This window comes from Lates calcarifer, unplaced genomic scaffold, assembly GCF_001640805.2.
Source record: "Lates calcarifer isolate ASB-BC8 unplaced genomic scaffold, TLL_Latcal_v3 _unitig_5878_quiver_531, whole genome shotgun sequence".
NCBI classification, from domain to species: domain Eukaryota; kingdom Metazoa; phylum Chordata; class Actinopteri; family Centropomidae; genus Lates; species Lates calcarifer.
In genome coordinates, this window is record NW_026117778.1 from 137,601 (window position 1) to 162,229 (window position 24,629).

Sequence of the window (24,629 nt, forward strand, 5' to 3'; positions counted from 1 at the left end):
GTTCAGACGACGAGTGTGAATCAGATCAGATTTATTTTTTTGCGGCTGATAAAAACAGAAAAAAGAAAGATTTGAAAACATCTTGTTAATGTTCAAGAGCAAACTATTATTGTTATTATTATAATTATGATTATATGTTGTACTGCGGTCACTGATGACAGTTGACAAACAGTTTTTATTCTAAAGTTTGTGAATTAAAAAAAAGAAAAAAAGATTTTTACTTTTATTTTTCACCCAAATCCAAAATTTGACTTTTATCAGTTTGAGAAATTAAACTGGACTTTTCCTGTGTCTTCACTGTCTGTAGTAAAGGCTTAAAATGAACATATAGAAGTTTATATTAACAGGTAATGACCAGGATTAGAGCCGTTCCTTACTTAAATTATTTTACCTTCATTTAAAGCAGAATTAGATTTTATTTAATCGGAATTTTCCAAATTCAGACTTCTGTGTTGAAGGAAAATAAATCATTAACACTTTCATTATTTCTAATTATTATAACAACGTGTGATGACTGGTTTCTAACAGACTGTAATGCAGCTGTGATCAGGTCTAAGTGTGTTTTAATGTGTTGAAGGCTGCTGCACAAACTGTGTAACACAAATGTTGCTCCTGGATAGTTTGGATAAATGCATATAAAACAAATACAGACCCTGGAATTAAACTAAATTGAATAATGCAGAAAGCTGAGGATTTGAATTTGGAATTTAATGTAATGATGTTTTCTTTTTTCCCTTTGATCTTGCAGATACTCTGATATTCTGGGTTGGTTTTCTGGAGTGTGACATATTCAACCTGTTTCTTTTCAGTTCAAATTTGTGGGAAAAGCAATTTGTTGTTTTTCAAGATGCATATAAAAATTAGAGATAAAAATTATTCATTCACTCAAAGCTTTAAAGATTTAAGATTAAAATTAAAATGATTTAAATACCCAGGTCTCAAAGTTTGAAGAGAAAAACAAATCTTTTCCATTTATTTTAGGAGTTGGACTGGTCATTAATAAAAACTTAAAATGTCATTAAATCTGCTTAAAAAACAAACATTAAACTGTTGAATAAGAGAAGTGGTTAACTGAGCAGGTTTATTAAAGATGTCACTGCAGAACAATGAAGCAAACAAGTTGTTTCACTCTGAGCTCACACTGTGTTGTGAGCTGAGTCATTAGATCATTAGAGTTTGGTATGAAGCAGATAAACGACTGAATCCCCAAGTGAAAGTGTTTCTGTCGTTTTCTCTGCAGCACATGTCTGAACCTGCAGCAGATTTTTGTGATTTCTGTTTCCAACTGTCATAGAAATTTGCAGAGTTTCTCACCACTGCTGCCTGGACCTGCCTCTCATCAGCTCCTCACTTTGAACATATATTCCTCTTATTTTACATGCAGCAGTCGAACAGTATATCAGTTTAATTCACTCAGAGTAGAGGAAATAAAAGTCTGACCACTGATTTCTTCTTGTTTTTGTGAATTTTCAGTTTCAGATTCTTCCACTTCTTTTCAAAGTCTACTTTTTAGTTTGTGCTCAGAGTAACAGAAAACAATGCTAATATCACTGTTCAGAAGAAAAACACATTCTCAGTTAGAAACATTTGTCTTCTACAGTTCAAAGCCCCAAAATCCTGAAGACTCTTTATTTATAATTTTTTATACAAAATCTTTGAGGACTTCAGCGTCTGTGAGTTTGTATTAAAAGACTCAGTCAATGTATAGATGATTATTTAAAAATGAATCTCTTTTAAGTGTTTATGTACATCGTCTTTGTTTAAAAACATATATGTAAAAGCTCAGTTTTCACATTTGTACAAAATTATATAAGATCAATAAAAAGTGTTGTCACTGCAGAAGAGTCATCACATTTTAAAGGCTTTTATCAACTTAGATTAATGTTCATAGGGATGTTTAGGTCCTAAAAATAAAACCAAAACCTTTCAGATGTTTCTGTTTTTGGCTTTTAAATTCAACACATTCAGTTTCCTCTCACATCTCAGAAATCATACATACAGTGTCTGTGACGTCTCCCACAGCTTTCTAAAGCTTTAGAATGGCGTTTGGTTTTAGACGTAGTGTTAAAATCCAGGTATCCGAAAATCGTCTTCAAGCCTCCATGTTTTGGACCCACAGAGCACGAGCTGTAGATTCCTTCTTTGGTTGACGCGTGAACGTAATTTACTGATGCAGCTCTTATTATTTTTGGACCTTGTGGAGTCAACCCATGGTTTTACTGCCTTTTCTTATTCAATGATTGTCCAAAGTGGACAGTGCGGGTCATGTGACCTGCAATACCAACTGTGGCCGCTGCACCAAAGCCACCTCATTGCTCTGAGATACACCTGAAGCCATCTCTGTCCATTACTGGAGTCACAGAGCCTCAGTTTGAGTAATGGAAGACATAAAAACCAGTAGAAACGCCCACACTTCAGTCTGACCGGCCAAGACACCTTGAGACTCAGTCTGTTTTTAATTTAAACCAGACTCAGAGTCCACAGTCATGCTAGCTGCGCTGTGAGGCTGTGCTTGGAACGAAATGCTTATGCTTACAGGCTCACAGTGACAATGCTAACATGCTGTTTACCATGTTAGCATGCTAACATTTGCTAATTGGCATTAAGGGCAAGGTAAAGCTGAGGTAAGACGAACGTCTGAATCAAATTCAGTGACAATCCGTGCATTAGTTGGCCTCAAGGTGGTGCTAACTGAAAACTCACCACCACCAAAGTCTGTGGGATTCATCCTGTGGGGACCATGAACACCCAGAAAAAATTTAATGGAGATCCATCCAATGGTTGTTGATATATTTCAGTGTGGACCAACATGGACCGACTGACCATCTCCGGAGCCATGCTGTTAACAGGGCTAAAAATAATTTGAACAATGGAAATCACCCCCAAAACATCACAGTGTCCTGACTTTGTGTTGGCAGAGGAAGTCGGGAGTTTTTCCCATTCACATCAACACAGTCAGGTTCCAGGTTAAGCAGCATCCAGTGGCCATTAGAGGAACTGCAGCTTATTAAACCTCTGCAGGAGGTGGCTGGACTCACTATATCTTATAAAAACACATGTATATATATATATATATCATCACGTATCAAATATATGCAAAATATGTACAAACACACCAGTTATCCCACTAGAAATGTTAGCTGAACATGTAGAGTGCTGGAATGTATGAAAATAAGATATCAAAAAGCATCTCAGCCTTGTTATATCGGCCGATTGGTTCTTTACATGAAAGTCAGGAGAAACACTCAACACACACTGAGAAGCAGCGTCCACGGTCCTTTCTGACCTTCTTAGAAAACTTTTTCTCCCCGAGTCCTCTCGTTGCGTCTCTTCAGGTCTTGACGCCCTTCACTTCTTTCTCTTTAGACGAAGTGTTCTCCACTGGTTTCTGGTCGTTCACCAGCTCATACCCTCCTTTACTGCCTGGCTCTGGTTCCTGACGTCCGGCCCGCCGTCGCAGGACCACGATGGTCAGCAGGAAGCAGAGGAGCCCCCCGCACACGAAGACCACCTGCAGACCCAGGAACCTGCAAACACACAAGCACAGAGGCAGTAATGGACTTGTTGTTGTTTTTGGGACCAGGTAGAGTCTAAAGTCTGCAAAAAACTCAGACAGACACCACAAAACTCTGACAGAGCAACGTGTTAATTCAGTAGAATTGTAAATGATGACTAAACACTCAGTAAAAACATCAGAAAATCTGCAAGGCAAAGGTCAAACAGCTGCTGTTAGACATTTGTGTGTATAAGGTTTATAAGGTATTGTCTGCTTCCTAAGAAACCACACATGACTCTACTTTCAGTGTTTTGGTTCTCATATTCTACGTCTTTACATCAGAACTGGATGCCTTTCTTTATCTTGTTAAACGGTTGGTTGTCCATGAAAACATCAGCAGCAACGATGGGAATAAACTTAAGTCTTTATCATTCTGCCCCTCACATGTTGAATAAATGAACCAAACCAAAAACATGTACTGAACTGGTTTCTAACAGTTGAACAGTACACCTGTTTGGTAACATCACACAAAACAGACCTTTCTAACAGCAAACATGTTGTCAAATACAGGTGTAACTGATCACATATTAATGGCCTTTGTATTCAGTTTGGTCTGTTGAGAGCGATGAAAGAAACATGATGAAATCTTCAGTTATCCAAAACCTGAGGAACATATTACCCAAGACATATTTACCTCTGGAGTAAAAATGCATTTCAAATATTCAGATACAGTTGATGATGCAGAAAGTTTGTTGTGCCTGCTTTGACATGTTACTGTCTCAAACTGAACTGGTGCTGCTGTCTGAGGATGACGTCTGGACCCTCAATACTGTATTGGCCTTGATAACACTTCTTCACTTGTCCTGTTGGATTCCTCTGACACTTTGTTTTTTTTACATGTCATATTCTGTTTCTGTTTGACAGATCCAGGTCCAGTAAAGACATCAGGAGACACCGGGAACTTGTTTTCACTCGTTGTGAGGCAAAACATGTTACCACAGCCTTGAGAGATTCCCACAGGTTAAACCAATAACCTAATCAAACATTTTAAGGGCTGAGTCAGAAAAAATACTAAAAACTGAATGAAAACACTGTGAATTAGACTTTTTCAAACCTGATTCCTAGAAAATAAAGCAGTCTTATATTTGGGCCAATACGGTAGCATGTTTGTGACTGGTGCATAGAGACACATGGTACACCTGGGATCATGGTCCGTCTCAGAGGGACTCACCTCTGTCTGAAGCGGTCCAGGTTGTAGTAGAGACAGGAAGTCTGCTTGCCGCACTTTTTGCCCCACAGGATGCAGGTGGTGTCGATGACGCTGCCGTACAGCACTGGGCCCGGCATGAACGCTGCACATGGATGGAAGGTAAAGAAATGTAAGGAATCAATTCAGAAATGGTTCATCCACTGGGGAGCATTTTATAACTCTACACCTCACCTACATTACTGCAGCAATCTGCGACAATTATCAGCTATAGTTATCAGCCATTTACCGTTAACACCGTCACAGGATATGTGTTTTGTCCAGACAGAGATCGTTTTCACTTTAAAATGACATCAGTGTGGATGTAGCCCGAGACTTGAGAAAGACCTGAGGCTTGTACTATGAAGCAGGTAATTTCAGGTTTAACTGAGGGTTCAGGCAAATCACCATGGTAACTGATGCTGAACGGCTAACCTGCTCCAGGGCAGGTTAACTTCAGGGGATCAGATCGAAACCTGACCAATCAGATCACTGGAAAACTAACTTACGTACGTATGTGCCACAAAAGAGCTTCTGACAAACGGAGAGTTTATCAAACTAAATGATCACAGACTGACCGTTATTGCTTCATGATCTAGATTGAACAAAGATGCTTTTATCTGCACTCAGGAAATGAGTTGATAACCAGCTTCGTCTGACCACTTAGCGAGAGTGCGGTTGTCAGGTTTAGTGACACCAGATACCAAACATCAGTCATAATAAAATAACTGAAGCAGTCGTCCTCATTTCTAAGAGGTTTAAAAGGGATTAGACCAACAGATATAAGATCATGCAGCCTTCAGCAGGTCTTCAGCCACAGACCTCATGCCTTGCTCGAGGTGCTGAGGGAAAAACGTGTCTCTAAGTGTCTGATGGAGGCGTGGACTCACCGAGGACTCTGAACAACATGTACTGAACTCCCACTGCAAACGACTTGTCCTCTGTGGGCACCGTCCTGCAGCAGAGACACAAACATCACAGTCACAGTGAAGATCATGAATATGAACATGGGTTTAGTGTACGTGCACTCAGATGTGTGTGTTTGGTTTGTGGACATGTTGAGACAGAGCTGGATGATAACAGCAGTGACGCCTAATGCCATAACCGTGACATGTTATTATAAGTGCCTGGTTCGGTTGTTGTTGTTTCGGTCGCTCTGGTTGAGTTCAGGTGTGTGCAGATGTTCTACAAAACAGGAAGTTTGTGGTTTAACTGCTCCTCATTTGACCTCTCACCTACACCATCAGCAAGTGGAGCAGCAGCAGTGACTGTGACAGGTGATTTAAAAAAAACTTCAGTCAAAAATCAAACTCTTCTTTAATTCGGTTCAATCTGAGCCGACGGATGTGATTCACACATTTTCCAACTCAGTGTGACTTAAGTCTTTCCGAAGATAAAATTTACTTTGATGTCACTCGTAGATCAACTCAGATAAATCTGCTCAGAAATCAATGAAAAGCTGTTCACCTCACTGATTCCAGCTTTTCCACCAAATCAGCTCTGGTTCTTGAACCGGTTTCATTCAAGAGTCTTTAAACCTCAGTGCTAGCCAGTGAATTTTAAGTTTGTTTGTTATATATTTTGCTTTCATTAATGTTGGTATCAGATGTGAGGTCCACAGTCATTCAGATTAAATCTTTCTGATGCTTTTCTTTTGTCCCATCATGAATTTTACTCGTACATAAAAGAAAAGTCATGAAATCTCTTGAAAGACTTTGTATGAACACAGGTGCACTGACAAATGACCTGATGACTGTGACATGTAGCTGCTTATACACCTGAGGCTGATTATCAGATGGAGAACAGGTGAGGCAGCAGCTCAGGAAGGTGGAGGTGACGCAGTCAGGAGAGTTTTTGATTATTTCGTTTCTTTACAACAATAAATGTCAGAGGGGATGAGTGAAACTAAATCTGAAGAACATAAATAAATAATTAAAGTTCTACTTTCTCTCCCCTCCCTTCAGCCAGAAGAAAAATTACATAACCATTCCCTGTTTTTTTCCCCTCTGGAACAGATTCAACACCATTTGGAATTTATTCTAATGTCTTGCAGCTGTGAGCAGCTCCTCGTATCAAGAAGCAGGGCATTGTTAGCGGACGTCTTCTGAATGTGATCAGTTTTTCCACAGTAAACTTATTTACACATCACCTTTACAACTATTACTGTGGAACTCTGTCTCAGCTAAACTGAGACTGAGGAGGACGAGGAGGAAGCCGGACACTCACATTCACTGTGCGTCACTGTTTCTCTGGTTAAAATGACAATGTCAGCTCATATCAGCTGTAGATCATTAATGTTAATTAATTTAGTCTGTAGGTTGTCCCTGGAACTTGTTAAGGTCAAAGTTCTGGATCAGGAAAAATCAGGTGTAAAAGTCAAGTTTGTTCCAGCTGTGTCACAACAATTGAGATCAATCAATAATCAATATTCCAGGTCATGTCCAGCATTAATTAGGCTTCATTAAAACTGATGCTGATTTTAGTTGGTTTAGCTGTAAGGTTTCAACTCAATCTTTATTTATAACTTCAGTTACTGACAAATGAAGAAAGTGAAAGTTTAATTAATGGATTCTGGAGAATTCTGATTAAATCAAATCACAACCTCCACACTGTGTCACAACAATGATCCATCATGACACAGTGTGAGGGAGGGTCCAAAGAAATCCTGGTCCCTGACTGTGTCGGTTATGAAATGTGTCACACACAATGAATGTGAATCAGAGCCAGGACGGAAACAGAGAGAGGACGCCAGCAGAGACATGTCACTGACCAACAGATAAATCAGGATAAATCAACAGGTGTGCAGCTGTGGGAAAAGAGATGAAGCTGATTTCTGTTATTCATCCACAGCAATGACATGTGACCTGACGTCAGCTTTATTAAAAGTTATTAAAAGTAAAGATGTATGAAACAAAGGCCTGTGTCTGTTATGTCTGGTTCATCTGGAAGCTGAAGAGCTGCTGCTCTTCCTCTGGTCAATGAGGTCAGTCGTTTTAGAGGAGAGTTATGAATATGATGATTAAAGGATTAAACTTTCCCTGAAATGACTCAGTAAAACCCTGAAGATATGCTGGGAAAAGCTGGAACGACAGCTGCAATAAAACAGGTTTTCACTTTGTCATTATGGGTTACTGTTTCCTAAAATAATTACCACAATGAGAGAATAAAATGTGAAAAAAAAGTGTCTATACACTTTGTGTAGACAGAACGGAGTCAGTTTCATACCTGAGTATCATCATGTATGACGGGGTCTGGGAGAAGGAGGCGACGAAGCTGGTGAGACCCAGCAGAACCATGAAGGGCCGGAGGAGATGGGAGCATCCACTGCCACAGGTCCCAGCAGAGGCGTAGCTGACACACCGACAATCAGTGTAGTTCTGCAGAAACAAACACAGGCTGAGTTCACAGCTTCACAGTAATGATATTGACAGAATGTGTTCACATGCGGAGCCTGAACTGGTCACTTCCAGTCACAGGGATTTTATCCAGCTGAGTAAACGTCTGTTCACCCACTGTTCCTCAGATGGATTCCTGCTAGTACGATTCTTGCCCTTCAGTTTACCCAAAAGGCCGGAGCGGCTGCAAACATCTGGACATTACATCACTTCCTGCACTTCTGGCCGGTCACTCAAATTCCAAAATCCAGTTTTCACTTTCATTTTTATGTTTAGACAAATGAAACTGATGTAGAAGAAAATAAAAATGTAAACTCCACCGACCCCGGTGTACCCCACCTACGTCAGCTGGGATAGGCTCCAGCCAACCCAGAACCCTCACAGGACAAGTGGCATAGATAATGGATGGATGGATAGATGGATTAACTGAATATCTAACTTTATTTAATCATTTAATTGACTGTTGCAGCTCTGAAACTGACAGTGTCATGACTTTTCATTTTCACTTTCAGACTGGCAAACAAGGTGCAGTTGAACCTTCAAAGTGAACGTTTAGATTTGTATTATTTCCTTTTTAAATCTCATTTCTACTGAAAGTAAAATAGAAGCACTGGATGGAGAGGGTCATGGTCGGACTGGGACAGAAATTCAGCCCTGGACCGACTTAGTGAATTTTTTTACAGCCCATCGGGATTTGTCCCGGGAGGCACTATGCCCAGTCCGACTATGGAGAGAACTGCAGGACTTGAGATGGTTCAAACCTGCCTAAAACAACCAGATGTTTAACTCTGTTTCTACTGTAAACTGGGATTCTTAAAGTTGTTTCTTGGTTTGGACAGAGGTGTTGCTAACACTTCAGTCAGAGACAAACGAATGATAATAATGTTAACCTTTCTAAAATTAGCAGAGGTGAAACTGATTATATTCTTCTTTGAGACTTTGTGACAACATTAATATCACTTGGAAACACTGGTGGGGGAAAGTCATCTGTTGCCACCTGGACCATTTGTTTCACTGTGTATATTAATGCTGCCTGCTTTCACTCAAGACCTTTTCCAGAGAAACAATCGTAGGAGTGAGAGTAAGCTGGAATGTAACGGGCTGTGTTTCTGAGAGACAAAGAGAGAAGAGATTATAGTTACGTTTCTGAGGGCATCAAAGCAGAACAGAAGAAGAAGAGGTGCTGGGCCTGCAGCTCAGACTTAAACAGGAAGGGTATTCATTAAAACACGAAAAGTGACGTTATCCACTTCATCTAGAACAATGAGCCAATGGGAACTGGCAGCACACTGACACAGAGCTGACTGCTTCTCTGTTACTGCACATTAATTTAAATTCATGGCATGAAATAGTAGAAACATAGAGGAGAGAGAAAAAGTGACCCTGGCCCTCTGGGACGCAAAGTGATTTTTTAAAGTCTGAATGTTTTGTTTCTTACTGTGATTTTGTTGTCAAAGTCAGTCTCCATGGTGGTGCAGCCGGCGTGACAGGGAGACCTGTACTCGACCCCGTTCGACCCGCAGACCGGGTTAAATGCCTCCTGAGGACACCGACAGCCTGAACTGCACGACAACGCATCAGAGCTGAAAAAACAAAACACACAGGTTATTGACCTGGTACATAAATAATCTGTAGTTTTGTTGACAGGTGAAGCGTCTGAGAACAGCTGGAAAATCACCATCAGTAAATTTAGTGCTTTATTAATCATCTAAAGTCAGTATAAAATGAATTCCTGTCCCCATCAGATTAGTTCCCTGTTACTGGTGAAATCAATTATCACATTTAAACCACAGATGTAAATAATAAAAATAATGATTATATTCCATTTCGCGTTTTTACTAACATCTGCTGTGACAAAAAGACACATTAGTTCTCTTTCAGGGGTTTAAATTAGTTCCCTGTCAACAGCAAAATCAGTTCCCTGTAAATTATGAAATTAGTTCTCTGTCAACAGCAAAATCAGTTCCCTGTAAATTATGAGATTAGTTCCCTGTCAACAGTAAAATTAGTTACTTTTCATTAATTAATTCTTTTTTGCCAGTGAATCAAATTTCCTAACAGTGGTGAAAGGGTTCCCTGACAGCGGTAAAATTTATTCTGTTAGTGATGAAATTAGTTCCCTCAGTAGTGAAATTAATTTCCTGCAGGTAGTAAAATTTGTTCCTTTTTGTTCCCCATTAGCTTAGGAACAGGTTGATATTTGTTTGTTTCTCCAGCTCATAGAGATGCACAGCTACAATTTAGCTGTGAGTTGTTCCCTCAGTGAAGGAGCCTGTTTCGACACAGTACCTGGGAGGAAAGACCCCGGCGACCTTCTGGGTGGAGCAGCCAATAAGCAGTAGTGGCGTGGCGGAGAACATGCAGAGCAGGATGGCGGTGGTGCACAACTTGCTGGCCCCACTGACCGAAAGATTCAACCTTCGCATCAGAACTCCGCCCAGGACGGTCCCGAGCACCGCCAGCGGGATACCAACGCCTCCTGAAAGAAAGAAATCAAGATGACAAGACGCTTCAGTCGCATTTCATCCCAACTGCGATAACGGATAATTCCCACAGACCCAAGTGACCTCTCACCAATCATCATGGTGGAGAAGGAGACGGTCTGGCTGAACTGTCGCTCAATGAACTTGGCCATGAAGGTGGCGAGGCCGGCCAGCAGCGCAGCGAGGTTGACCTGTGCCAGAACCACCAGCAGGTAGATGGGACTCCGCAGCGTCCGGAGAGCGATACGAGGGAAACCTGAGGGACAGCGGTGGACAGTGAGGCTGATTAAGACTAACGGGTGGAGACAATTCTGCTTTTCAGAAACTATTTCTCTATAACAGTCGACAATCTGCAGATCCTACAGATCCAGAGAAACAGAGACAAGGGTTCTGGAAAGAGACTAGCATCAGCAGAAAGGATAAAACTCTTGTGTGGTCACAGTGACCCTGATTCAGTGTCAACGCTCTGTGGTTTCAGCAGACAGGAAGTAGAGGAGTAAAATAAGACTCTTACTTTTGAGGAACTGAAGGAGGGACAGTTCCTGGGTGTTTGTCTGCTGCTGCTGCTGCTGCTGCTTACAGTCCGGTGTGGACTCCACATCGTCTGAGCCGTCCTGGACAAATATGGAAACAGAACATCACAGGCTGGACGTGTTTTTTCTCTGCAGGTTTCGAAACCCCTCAAGTCTGCAGCTGCTGCTGCTTTTAGGAAGTCTGAAGGGGCCCTGGCTGCTAGAAAGGTTTACATTCAAGACAGTGATAAATGTGTCCTCTGAAAGCCATGGGAGAGCTCTGTGTGTTATGAGCTGTTTTTTTTAATTTATCTTTGTACTGTTGGTGAGGTCGCTGTGAAAAGAATGTTTCTCAAAAACACAGAGGAAAGACAAATATCTTTACTAACCCTAACCTGTAATCAGAGAGTCAGAGGTAGTCTGAGCAGGAAAAATATTATCAAAAAGAACAAAGTTAGGGGCTGTGATGAAGCTCTTGGTTTATCAGATGACTGATGTTCCAACACAGGTCGGCACAGGAATTCAGATTAATGAGTGGCTGTAAGAAGTTTTGTTGGCAGCAAGTTTGGACTTAAAGGACCAGTGCATAGGACTTAAGAGGATCTTCATTAGTGTTTAATGAAGAGTCTTAATGTTTTCACTGGCTTCGATTCAGTCTTTTTCCCATGTTGCTCAGCCGTGTTTCCCAGACTGGACAAACCAAACACTGACTGTAGAGAGGACCTTTCATGTGTTTAATGTTACCTGAGGGCCACCACATGAAAGGGAGGGCTATTCAGATCATTACAATCTGCAACCTCACCACTAGAAACCACTAAATCCTACACACTGGTCCTTTAAGGTCGTTTTCTGTTACATGTTTGTCCACTTGTTTTCAGTGGAAACTAACAGATCATCACCTTTCTTCAATAGATTTGTGATCAAACAGCTGTTTATTTCCACAGTCAGCAGCATGATGATTAATGTGGAGTGGTGATTTGTCCAGTGTTCTGTCTCTTTTAGCTCTGTTTTTAACCTCCACCACCTCCTGAGGGAAATATCTGGCTCTTTAGCTGCTAAATGCTCCACCATTTTCACCACCTGCTTTCTGACTCTGTCTGTCTGCTGTTTGCTACTGAACATGAAGTGGACAGTGGTATTTTTTACAACTGTTTCTCTAAAAACAGCTCCATAAATCTCCATAAAATTATCATAAAAATGGTTGATTATTGCCTCTTTAAAGAAAGCCCAGAAGGTGAGGGTTAAAACCTCCTGCTGATGTCACTGTTCTCACTGTGAAAAACAAATGGGTTTAAGATAATATCACTTATCAAACACAGTGAGAACATGTTTGGTGCCCTCAGTGCTAATTTTAAACCACTGCTGCACAGGTCAGTTAGCGTTAATGTTAGGTCTTCCAGGATTTGATCCTCAGTTGGCAAAGTTTGTTTTCTATTTAGGTCATATGCACATGATAAGTTATCAGATGGTTTATGGTTCTAACTCTAGTGATTCTGCAGTGAGCCCAGCTCTGCTTCAGTCTGTGAAAGTGGTTTGGCTCTGCCACAAAAAAACCTTCAACAGCAAATGTTTTTCAATGAAATGAAGCAATTGGTGCCAGGAGGTTACTCAACCCTGCTGAGATATGACTCCCTGAGCTCAGATAAACACACTCCCACAGCAGCCAAAGTTCACATCTGAATGAGGCTGAACCTCAGTGTAAGTTTTAGTTTTAAAACCACTTCACATGAGAAGATTTTACTTGATATTCTCAGGTTTTTAAAACCACATTCAACTCTCTGGGACAAAAAACAGACAAAAAGATAATGGGAAGAAAAATGAGTGGAATTTGAGTCCTTATCTGAAAACTGGCACCAAAATGTCTGTAGATAAAGTCGACTTTTACCTGACCATTAAATGTAATGTGTCTCTGCTGTAAGGTCAGACAGTTACAGACAGATACTGCAATCATGTAGATAGTTTGTGTATGCTGGAAATCCACCTGTTACACAGTTTACTGTCTCTGAAGATCAATCAAACACTAAGTCATGTGCTGATGAACAGGATGAACTTCTGACCTACTGAAACTCTGACGTCCTTCGCGTGCGGGAAAAAGCTTTGACTCAAAGATCTGCTTTTACAAAGTGAAAGTGCTGAAGTGTGGCCAAAGTTTGCTACTTGATCACTGATGGGAGGATATTTGATGGAATTCTGTTGAGCAATCGTTTGGTAAATTGCCTTATTTAGTTGATAAATCATCTGCAGAGCTGAACTTTGTTTGTTTTGGGAGCTGTGCCAGAACACTGGTCGCTGTTAGAGCTTGTCGAGGTGCAGGGAGTTCATGTTACATATGTTTTACTGTGTTAATCTAAATTTCCTGCACAAACTTTACTGGCCTTGCTGTTTTCGTTTGTTTATCATATTACTGATCAGTTTTAATGACGTCTAATTGGAAAATTGCAGCTTGCTTTGGTAAAAAAACCATGCCATAATTTATTCATACAATTTAATATAGTTTAATATATATGATGTAAAGTGTTTAATTTCCCATGTATTTTCTTCTTTCTTTAGTCTTGTGCTGAAGTAACATGAACTTATCCTCAACAACAATGAAAACATACCTCTTGATTTTGTGTTTTTACAGCATGCCATTCAGCGAGAGGCTCATTTCCTCCCGTTTATATCCCACCTTCCACTCCCTGAATTCTCTGAGTGTCATTAAATCACATAGCAGTTTGACCTCAGCTGATCGTTATCTCATCAGAGGGTGTAACTAAGATATGCTGTCATCACTAAGATGTTTGCTGCAATTAAGGCATAAACACATCAGCACGAAACACAGAGAGCTTCACAGTTAACTCTGATTGTTTCCTCTGCTGTAAGTCAGTCACAAATATAGTTCATGTCAACATCTAAGTCGGAATTACTTCTTTAACTTGGTGCACACCAGAGGATTTTCAAATATTAACCAAGAGATTTGTAAAAACCGACACACGAGACGATTCAGTCAAGACACTTGCCGTTTATACTGAATAATTTCAGGTGATGATTCCAGGGACTTAGGATCTCACAGGAACTTAGAGGAAAACAAATATGCAGGGGGATCATTGGGAGGAGCGCAAGCACAGGAAACTCGTACATCTTCGACCTGGTCCGTTCTAGGTTACTAAACCCAGATTTAATGGAGGTACTGCTCAGTATTTCTAACCCTCTTGAGCTGTACAGTAACTTGCCCATTTATCCCATCATTCCCACACAGTGTTGGGTAACGTTACTTTCAAAAGTAACTCAGTATGTTACACAATTTCTGATTTTAAAAAGTAACTCGTTAGAGTACTTTTGCGTTACAAATTAAATGACAGCTTTAGCTGAAACTAAAAGATAGCCGTTGCTGTTTCGGAGCTGTAGCATCAAACGGTGATGGATTGCTTATTTGAAAATGTGACTAACTTATGATTACTTATGTTGTAAAACTAACTTGTTACCCTACTAATTTCAACAAAAAAGTAATCAGAGTACTCTGACGCGTTAATTTATGTTAATTATGTAAGTGTTACCCCCACACTGATCCCACGTAATGAGAACATGACAAAAGACTAAAACTCTGTACTAACGTCTCTGATGAAAATAAGACTCACTGTTTTTACCTCACCTCAGAGAACAAAACTTTATAACGTGTGTAATGTGATTTTCCCTGCAGGAAGTTTCCTTCTGACCAACAAAGAGAAAATACAATGAAGAGCTGTCAGTCAGTTAAGAGGATGGAGAAACATTAAAACCATCACCACGGACCGGACACACATACACCTGAAGTCAGTCGTTCTTCAGACCCTTTCTCCCGCTCTCATCTCACCTCTTTGGGCATGTTTCTGGGGAAGAAGAGGTAAGGCAGCGCGGTGAGGAAGAGGAGGCAGGAGGCCACCAGGAAGCCGAGCCACCAAGCTCCCACCCAGCGCAGGTCTTTGGGGTTCAGCCTGATCTCATCTGGAAACAAGAGCAGATCAGTCGGAGAGCATGAACTACACTCATTGGTTTTAAATGGATGACAAAACTGTGAAGATGTTTTTGTTTTCAAACTGACTCTATATCAGTCTTTAATTAAATGATCACAGTCGATTATCGAATAACAAACGCTTGAAAAGTCAATGTGAATCATTAAAAAAGTAATAACTATTTTAGTTTTTATCTCTCTGCCATACAAAGGTCAAGGTTCTCCAAGGCAGCACCAAACACTGATGCACATAAACTGTTGTTAGTGTTGTAACCTCAGTGTTTCACACTGTATCAGATTTTTATCACCACATCAAAGTTCCTCTGCGACTTCTCATCAAACACATGTAGCTCTTTCCCATAACTTGGACTTGTAAGACCATGTGAGGTTCAAGGTTCTTCTTGTGTTTCCACTGAAATGGCGACACTGTAAGGTAACACCAGGACAAACGTTATCATTTTTAAACGGACAAATCGTTTGACGTGTCTTTGCCTCCTCCCGCTGTACAAAAACTAAGCCAAAATATGAAACATCTTTTGGATCCTTAGTAGTGAGCAGCCGGTGTAAGCGTGGTATCGTACCATACACCCATGCGATCAATTGTGAGTCAATCACAGCTGTCAATCATCATGATAAACCTGCTTTTTAAGTTTAAGTAAAAAAAAAAACACCTGACCATACATCAGAGTGATCAGAATCACTGAAATCAACAGAAATCATCTTTGGGAAAAATGTATTTGACATGTATGTCAATGTTTATGACCTATACAACAGATGTCGTCCATATTTTTACACAGTTGTCAGGACAAATGCGTAAAAATGCAGCAAAACACACGTCAGATATTCAGTCAGATTTACAAACATATCCTGTGTTGAAAAGGTGGACGGTTGTATATGTTCAATCATCTACTTGCTGCAAGACTCAAGAATAAAAGCTACTCTACACACTTTTTGGCAACGTGTACAATCTGTTGCAACATCCGAGCAGGTGTGACAGGTGTTGCCTTGTTGCTTGTCTGGTTGCTTTTCTTGGCTGTCTGCCTGAATTTCAAACTGCATTACATTTCGACAGCTACAGTTGGCGTGTGACGTCCAAAACCCAGCAGGACGACTTCAGGAGCCTGAAGATGTTGTGGAGTGAATATCAACCAAGTCTGACTGCACAGAGTTTGCTAACCGACCTGGAGAGAACTTGCCGTGCAAGGCCCTAATTACTGAGAAAAAACTTCAGTGCCAACAACAACTTTAGACACACCCACAACATCACGGATAACTTAAACAGCTCTGTGCAGACTTATACCATCATCTACACTATTCCACTGATTCTGACACGGACTCACTCAACAACATGATCATTCATCTAGAGTTGTTAGTGTCAACTGACTGTAGATTCAGCTGATAATTCATCACCAAAGAGACCTTTATCACTGTTAGTTACACTTGAATCCTCACAGGCCGACATTTGTTACAGGACCCAAACCCAAAGAGGTACTATCAATATATAAAATAAACCAGTAACTGGATCGATGTTTTTCCTCGCAGTGTGACTGACACACCTCGACAGGCCTGACACCTCATACTTTGGTGTAGATTACATGTCATAAGAGGAGAGTTTAGAGAGCTTACATTATTCCCATCTCAGTCAGATTTAGATCAAATAAAGATGGTGAGGATTCTCATCCTTTCGTGGATTCGTTCTGTCAGTCCTGTTTGTCACCAACCTGCTGCCAAAAAAATGTTCCTGCCAGAAGATTTTCTGCATCTAATTATTCCCCAGAAACCGAGGACAACCACTTACCCCTGTTCATTTTTAGTTCCCACAGCTTTCTCACTAAATGCTGTCTGCAGAGCTGCACAGCTTTTACTTCATCTTCCTCTGTCTGAGACAGGTAAAATCTATGGTTTACTCCATGATTTATTGGATGAAATAATAATAAGAATCAATGTCTGCAATTTCCGGAGAACTATTGTCAGTCACTTTGCAGATGGTATTCATACGCCTCCAGCATTTAATACTGCTAGCAGTTTACTACGAAGAAGAAACACATGACCTGAGCATTGTGAAGTTTTATATGATGTAATGTGACCATGTGTCAAAATGCTCGTGGTTACATGCGTACACACTACTTTGGTTACCAGACAATTTTCGTTAACGCACAGTGTACGCTGCTGACACAGATCAGATCGGCTTCTTCTCTGAACATATTCCATTACTTGCCAAGTTGGATGTCTGCAGCAGCTTAACCGCAGTCAATAAAACAACATGCTGACTGTGTATGAGTCACACAACACCCATGGAAGCAAGTGACAGGCTCAGCAATAAAATACTGGTTTATATTCCTGAACAAAAAGGATCTCCTTGACAAATTGATCCTACAGCCCCTTAATGACATGTTCATACGCAAGTGTGTTCAGCACTGTGCAGGGTATACTTTGCCTCTCGCCTAATGTCAGCTGGGATTGGCTCCAGCCCCCCCACACCCCATAAGAACGAGTGGTACAACTACTGGATGGATGGAAACAGGAAAGTCCTGCACACACTCACATCCGTCTAAACACACATATTATACATGCATGCATAGGCACATACAAACCACTGTCTATAATTTGTTCACTTACACAATCACCCCCTCCCTCCATTCACACGCATCCAACATGGTGTAAAGAAACAGGTTTTTGTTTGAACACGTCTGTAAAGAAAGCTGAGCTCCATTAATCCTGAAGGCGTCAAACAGTGCCTGAGTTTCAGCGAACATCAACAAACTCTCAACAAACTGCTGAGACCTGGAACTGATCCTGAAATATAATGAGCCCACATCAGATTCTGCAGAGAGAGCCAAGGTGGAAAAAAAAAAACAACTCTTAAATTTAGTTGTCATTCTCGGCCTCTTGCTTAATTCCCAGTTACTCAATATGTAAAATGGCCAAAGACTGGTCGACGTCCAGGGTTAGCTTCTTTTTAGCTGGGTCATTCTGAAAAGCTGAAACATGTTCCTGAAGTTTTCTCTCATTATTCAGAGATAAATGTGTAAATGCACTGGAGCACAACATTTGAACAGACTGTCACTTAAGCAAAGATGTAACAACGTTTAATGCTGTTGGACGAAACAATCATGTGTTTGATGTAAAAGCTAACAGCAACACATACTCCCCATCTTCTCACTATAACCTCTTAATTTACATTTCTTACATCTGTATGTCTGCAGATCCATGTCACTCATCCACAAACCTCTGAGTGTATCAACATCAAATCTATTATTTTAAATGACGGCTGTGGCTCTGTGTGAACACCCTCAGGGTCAAGTCCTGCAGCTACGTGTCTGTTTCCCACGTGAAGCAAAAGGAGGTCAGCTGGGCGTGAAGTATATACTTGTTAAAACCTTCAGTGAGTCAGTTCTGGGCATTAGTGAAAACCTCTGTGTAGCCTGGAGAAATAAAGTTGGTTTAATATCCCTGGTATGAAGCAGAATGTTTGTTAATCAGAGTCATACACTTGACTGAACAGGTTGGGTTCACCTGTGAAGGTTTAGATTGATTTCCAGCTTTTATTACTGATATTTCCTTATTTTACTTTATGGCTATCCAGATATAATACCTCCCATGTAAAGTCAGGGTTTAATAATAACAAAAACACTGACACTATTTATTTCTTAAAGTTGCAAACACATTTAACAAATAATGCAACTAGACATGCAACAGGATGAAGAACAATTAAAGGTTCAGCCCCTGTGTGGACAGGGACAGTAAAAACTTTACAGGATTTGTCCCAAATGTCCCGATGGTCAGTCCAACAACACAAGACTGAACGAGACTGACTGGCATTGTGTTGATGAGGTACGTCGTTAAGTCACTTAACGACACCAACATCAGCTGATGTTGACCCTAGTCTCCCCTGACGTCGGCCATATTTCCATTTGGCCAGATAAAACCTCCATTTCTAAGCTAACCCTAGCTAGTGTTGCACACTGTTGGCGAGTGTAAACGTCACATCCTTTGGATTTTTGTGGAAAATTTGTCACTGATCCTTTACATAGAAATCAGTCCACAGGTGGGGAAGTCAGGGAAGGTCTCATTGTTTAAGATATGTCGTCCATTCACACACTGACAATAAAAAATGATAATGGGTGTTGTTTTATTTCTCTTGGTTCTTCATTTAGTCTCAATCTGGTTTAGAACTGATACTGATATGGTACTGACTCAGACTCAGACCTATATGTGACAGAACAGCTCAGATTCTTATTCAACACACAGTTTGAATCAATCAGTCATCATATGACTTAACACCAGTTGTGCAAAAAGGTCAAATACGATTCATGACTACTGTGTGTCACATTACAGAAGTAATACAATAAAAATGTTATTTCCTGTAGCATTGACCTTGTCTCAGTTATTTGGTTTTATCTGCAGCAGCTCTCGTTTTTCTATCTGATAATCTGAGGAAATGACCGACATTCATCAACTTTACACAGTTTTAACTTCACACTTTAACAGACTGAACTCTCAGGACTGTAAGTGACGGGAAATCCTCCCTTAAGTGTTATGAATGAGTTGGACTTGACGTGAGGGAATACAATGCTACTTCAAGTCCAGCTGTGAATCGTCAGAGTTAGAGAGTCTCCTCACCTTTGGATAACTTGTCAAAGTCGACGTAGAAGCGCAGCATGAGGGAGCCGGTGATGAAGCCGAAAGCCGGGCCGATGGAGGTCACAGCGAGAAGGATGCCTGAAAAACACGACGAGAATAAACCTCAGAAGAAACAACAAAAGCACACTGAGGTGGTTTGAAGAGAAGTGAAACGCCTGAGCTTCAGTCTTTCTGCTTGAGGCAGAATTTTCCCTTTAATTGTTGCTTTTAGTTCATTTACAGTTTGAAAAACTGTCTGAAAATATCACCTTTATTCTGAATCTGCATCTAAACTGCTCACTGGGTCCTTGTGTTTGTGTGTTTGTGTGTTTGTGGTTTGCGATGTGATCTGAGATCTCAGAACTTTTTCCCACTCATTGTCCCAGAGACTGAACTTAGGACAAAGTCGTTCAGTTTTCAGCTGCCTTGAATAAACTTCAGAATGATTTAAACTGAAGGAGAAATCCACTGGAAACTGTAGTTGTTTTTAACTGCTCCACTGGTGCAGGTTCCTTATTTTACTAAACCATTGTTATTTTATCTAATAATGACAATTTAATGTGTGTGTATGAATGCATTCTTTATCTGTAACTATTTGTTGTTGATGTTGTCTTCTCAGAACGGTGCAGGTAAATCTGGGAGCAGACAGAAACCAGAGGAGCAGCAAGAAGATGAAGAATAAAATGAAGAGGAAAAGCCACTCACTTTAAATCTGTTTGATTTGACTAAATAATTGTGTATTCTGCACCTGTGGCATGGAACATTCTGCAAAAGGACCTGAAGCTTTGTCAATTAATACTGTTAAACACATCTAAATCTAAAATGAAAGAATTAGCGGCAGATTCTTCATTTTCCTGGTGACGAGGCAGAAATTTTGAAATGTAGCTTCTTTGTTCTTGTTCTTTCATTTTTTGAGTTTGTCTTTTGTTGTGTTCTCATTTTGTGCTGCTGACCAGGCCTCCCCTGAAAAAAAAAGATTATTAAACTGAATTGGACTCTCCTGGTTAAATAAATCAGTAATCTTCTACCAGTATTTAATATGTTGCTTTTCTTGTATTAGAACAAAGGAAATTCCTGCTTTTTGTCCTGCCAGTGGACACATCACGACCTTATAATTGCAACATATTAGGAGGCATTCAGGCATAAATCCTCTGCTCCGGTTAATGACCTGGAATCATTGTTTCAGATTTCCTCTACATGGATCAGGTTCAGCCTTACGAGTCTTTCCAGGAAGCCAGTGAAAACCGGTTTGTTGTGCGAGTACATGCCACAGGTTGGTGTGACCCTGCAGGGCGTTGAAACTCTCACCCTGCGCTCGCTGCACAGAGGCTGTGATATTTCTAGCATCACGACTCGAGATCTGCTGCACTGTTTAACTGCTGTAATGTGACCACAGTGTGTGTGATGTGTACATGTTTCCTGCACAGAGAATATCACATCACCTCAGGACATGTTCATGTTGATATACAGTTAAAATCTCTCACCTGTAAATACCAAACTCTGACTGGTCATTACAACCAGGAAAGAGCTATTTTCCACATAACTGTGACATAACAACAGGTGGTAACAGAGACTGGAGGAATGTGAGGAGCATTAAGTCCAAACATGACCTATTTTTCTACTTTAATGAGGAAAGTTTTAACGAGTGAAAAGAGCTTTGAAGATGTTTAAAACACACCCACGTCAGGATCGACCTGCCCAGCTCGACCGAGTGGACCAACAAACACTACGATTAACACACAAACTAGAAGACACCTGGCCTTAATCAGCCAATCAGTGATGAGCAGAGGAGCAGGTGTAAGGTTGGGTTTTAATTCAGAGGAGTTGATTCTGGTCTCAACTTTTCCTCTTTCATGGAATATTTGGCTGTTCAGATAAAAACACCACTCAGTGTTTCCGTACCGAGGTAGAGCGGTGAGTTCCTTTTGCTGGCGTAGTCGTCGATGTAGGAGATGCCGAAGGGCTGGATGGGGACGGCTCCGATCCCCAGGAGCAGCTGACCCAGCAGCAGCAGAGGGTACACACCTTGCTGGGCGTGGCTCTCCTGCTGGCTGCAGCTCTGATTGGAGGACGAGGTGGTGAAGGGGCTTGCTGATAGGCAGATGCCTGAGGTGTTATCTCTGGACGCTGTTGGGAAACAGAAGTTGTCTCTGCATCAGTTTCTCAACCTTTTCTTGCTCAATGTGTGTGTCTGTCTCCGTGTGTGTGTGTTCTCACAGCTGATGCGGCCGGTGTAGTCATACGGCCCGTTCAGGAAGTGCGGCAGCGCCATCAGCAGCGAGGCGAGGCAGGCCAGCAGAGCTCCACCGCCAATGAACCGCGGCCGATGGACTCGACTGCCCAGGAAACTCACAAAGACGATAAGGACTGTGTTCCCCACCTGCAAATAAAATAAAAAGAACCACACACTCTCACTGTTTGTGGCGTCTCTTTTAAGGATGTCATGTGCACTGATGCATCACACTGACCTACAGCAGCTGTTTTAGGTCTTCATTGATTCCACTATTGATACTTAAACAACAAACCTTTGAGCGCATTGCACATTCAGCCGTTGTAAACAAGCAAGAATGTAATTCAGAAGCTTTATTGGACAGTCTGTGTAACGTAGCCTATAGGCCTATTTGTGCACCAGTGATTTGATTGAAATGACGCAACTCTCAAACCTCTCAAAACATTACGCCATAGGACCTGTTAGTCTCGATGGCAATATCAATAAGCTCACTATCAATATCAATAATGTCACTGAGCTGAAGAACAAGCAGAGCAGACAGACCTCGTTGAAGGCGGCCAGGAGCCCAGACTTCTGGCTGGAGAGGCCGTAACGTTTCTCGATGGTGGAGATGGAGCTCTTCATGTAGCCTGACACCAGCAGCTGGGCCAGCTGCAGCAAACTGTGGCAAAACACAAAGAACTGAAGAGAGAAGAAGAAGAAGAAGAAGAAAGAGGAGGAGGAAAAAGAAAGAGAAGGAAGACAGAAGTTTGGGTAAAGAGAAACAAGATAATGATCATCAGATTCATGACAACAATTATCAAAGACGGGGAGTTAAAAAGTGTGTGAGCCCATCAGAGTCACGTGAATAGCTGTGTTAAAAGGAAATGTTTACATGTTGAAATCTGACAGAACAATACCAGGATGACCCTGAGGAAGTTGAGTTTCTCCACAGACAGAAACCTGCTTCAGCACAACACAGATTTCTGTGAAAACAACAAAACCTCGTGGACAGCTACAGTGTTTGGACTCTAGCAGTTACATGTATTTAAATCTACTCTATACAAAACATCTGGAGACAGTTACTCTCATTTGTAGGCCTCTTTGTTCCCCCTAGTTTTGGGGCCTTGGTCTCAGTGGTTATGAAGAGATCAGAGTGTGACTTGTTCCAGGCCTCTGAGTCGGTCATCAAATCTCAAATGTTCGTGTAATTCAAAGGTCTTTTTCTTGAATCAGAGACAAACCTTGATGCTGTTGAAGGGGCTACGGCGCTCAGCAGGAGGTGGAGACGCCGCAGGGTCAGATTTCATGTTGAGGTCGTTGGCCACCATGATTTAACGTCTGCAACACGGAGACTGAAGAGCTGAACGAAGCCTGTAAAAAACACACACACGCAGGTTAAACAATCACTGCTTTATTTTCTATTGGAGTTAGAAACGTGACTGTTCCTGCTGTAACACAGGAACTTTAACACAATGCTGCTCGTTTGTGTGGTCGCAGTCATTCTGTACAAACAGCTGCAGTTTTCTAGAATCACTAAGCACATAAAGGATGTATGTTTAAACAAAGGGAAACAGAGATAAGAGAGGAATGAGAGCTGTTGGCAGACTGAGGTCAGTCATAGAAAAACAAGATGTAGACAGAGAGAAGCTTTTATTAATGTTTAACAACAGCTCAGGGCTGCAGAGGAGACGAGGCATTCACTGACAGGCCTGCTCGTAAAAATGTAAACAAATACTATACACCCTGTGGCTCTGAATAAACCTACAGTGAATTGCAAAATCCAGCCAACATTAAGAAACACAGACCACCAGCAAGAATGTGTCAGTCCCTGGAGAGGCTGCTCTTCATTAACATTTAACACATCACACAGGGCTATCTGACACTGACATTTATGGATTTTGGACAAACCTATTTTGAAAAGAAAGAAAGCAATGTGAAAGCAATGAAAGAGAACGAGAAAGAGAGATGTGGTGATCAACAGGAAAGAAGGCGATTCTTATCAGCAGAGGAATGTCAAGGAAATCAGATTAGATTCCAAACACAACAACGTCCAACCTCCAAACTCAAGGCTCAGAGCCGAACACTGAAGCTAAAATCCTTCAAGAGAAAACCAACACGACAGTCAGATGAATCATCATTAGTAGTTTCTGTTTGTACTTTAACAAAACAGTCGACCATCTTTACCTCACCTGTAGTTTGTTTAAAGGAGTAACTAGAAGAAGAAGAAGAAGCAAGAAGGCATTTATAGACGTATTAAAATACAGTGAAATTTGTATGGTACCACAACATTAGAAAATGACACACACATTCTCTAGAAACCCTTAGTCCAACTTAGATAAATAATAAAACAAACGGAGGAACACAACAAAGAGCCCACAGTGTTGACCTGGCCTCCAAACTCCCCAGTGAGATGACCCAGAACAAGCCAGATCCACGGAGATCCCCCACTCTGCAAACCAAAGGATCCTCTACCAATGTCCCTGTGACCTCTTCTACAAAAGCCTTTCTTCTTAGAAAGTTAGTGAGAGTTTGAAAGAGCGTGAGTAGAAACACAACGAGGCTGTAAAGGTGGACTGGTGAGTAGATGGGTTTTCATGTTAACGTCCCCGACAACCTCTGTAGTCTCATTTAGACACTCGTTAGCAACCGCCTTTTTTAAGACACGTAAAAGCTTCAAACATCAGGAGTGGGG

General features: G+C 41.1%; 1 protein-coding gene across 2 annotated transcripts in view; it reads right to left on the reverse strand.

Moving 5' to 3' along the window:
* Window positions 1-1,055: 1,055 nt before the first annotated feature.
* The window catches only part of slco2b1 (solute carrier organic anion transporter family, member 2B1), a 36,970-nt gene continuing 13,396 nt past the window's right edge, over window positions 1,056-24,629 (reverse strand). For both annotated transcript variants that reach the window (XM_018667202.2, XM_018667204.2), the window contains 14 exons: window positions 23,179-23,308; window positions 22,499-22,636; window positions 21,943-22,105; window positions 21,628-21,852; window positions 19,726-19,824; window positions 14,965-15,095; window positions 11,135-11,234; window positions 10,712-10,876; window positions 10,427-10,616; window positions 9,576-9,720; window positions 7,968-8,119; window positions 5,633-5,697; window positions 4,728-4,848; window positions 1,056-3,527 (listed from right to left, as the gene is read on the reverse strand). In XM_018667202.2, the coding sequence (XP_018522718.1) occupies window positions 3,332-3,527; window positions 4,728-4,848; window positions 5,633-5,697; window positions 7,968-8,119; window positions 9,576-9,720; window positions 10,427-10,616; window positions 10,712-10,876; window positions 11,135-11,234; window positions 14,965-15,095; window positions 19,726-19,824; window positions 21,628-21,852; window positions 21,943-22,105; window positions 22,499-22,636; window positions 23,179-23,265 (1,977 nt within the window). In that variant the 5' untranslated portion in view covers window positions 23,266-23,308 and the 3' untranslated portion in view covers window positions 1,056-3,331. The remainder of the gene's footprint in view (window positions 3,528-4,727; window positions 4,849-5,632; window positions 5,698-7,967; window positions 8,120-9,575; window positions 9,721-10,426; window positions 10,617-10,711; window positions 10,877-11,134; window positions 11,235-14,964; window positions 15,096-19,725; window positions 19,825-21,627; window positions 21,853-21,942; window positions 22,106-22,498; window positions 22,637-23,178; window positions 23,309-24,629) is intronic.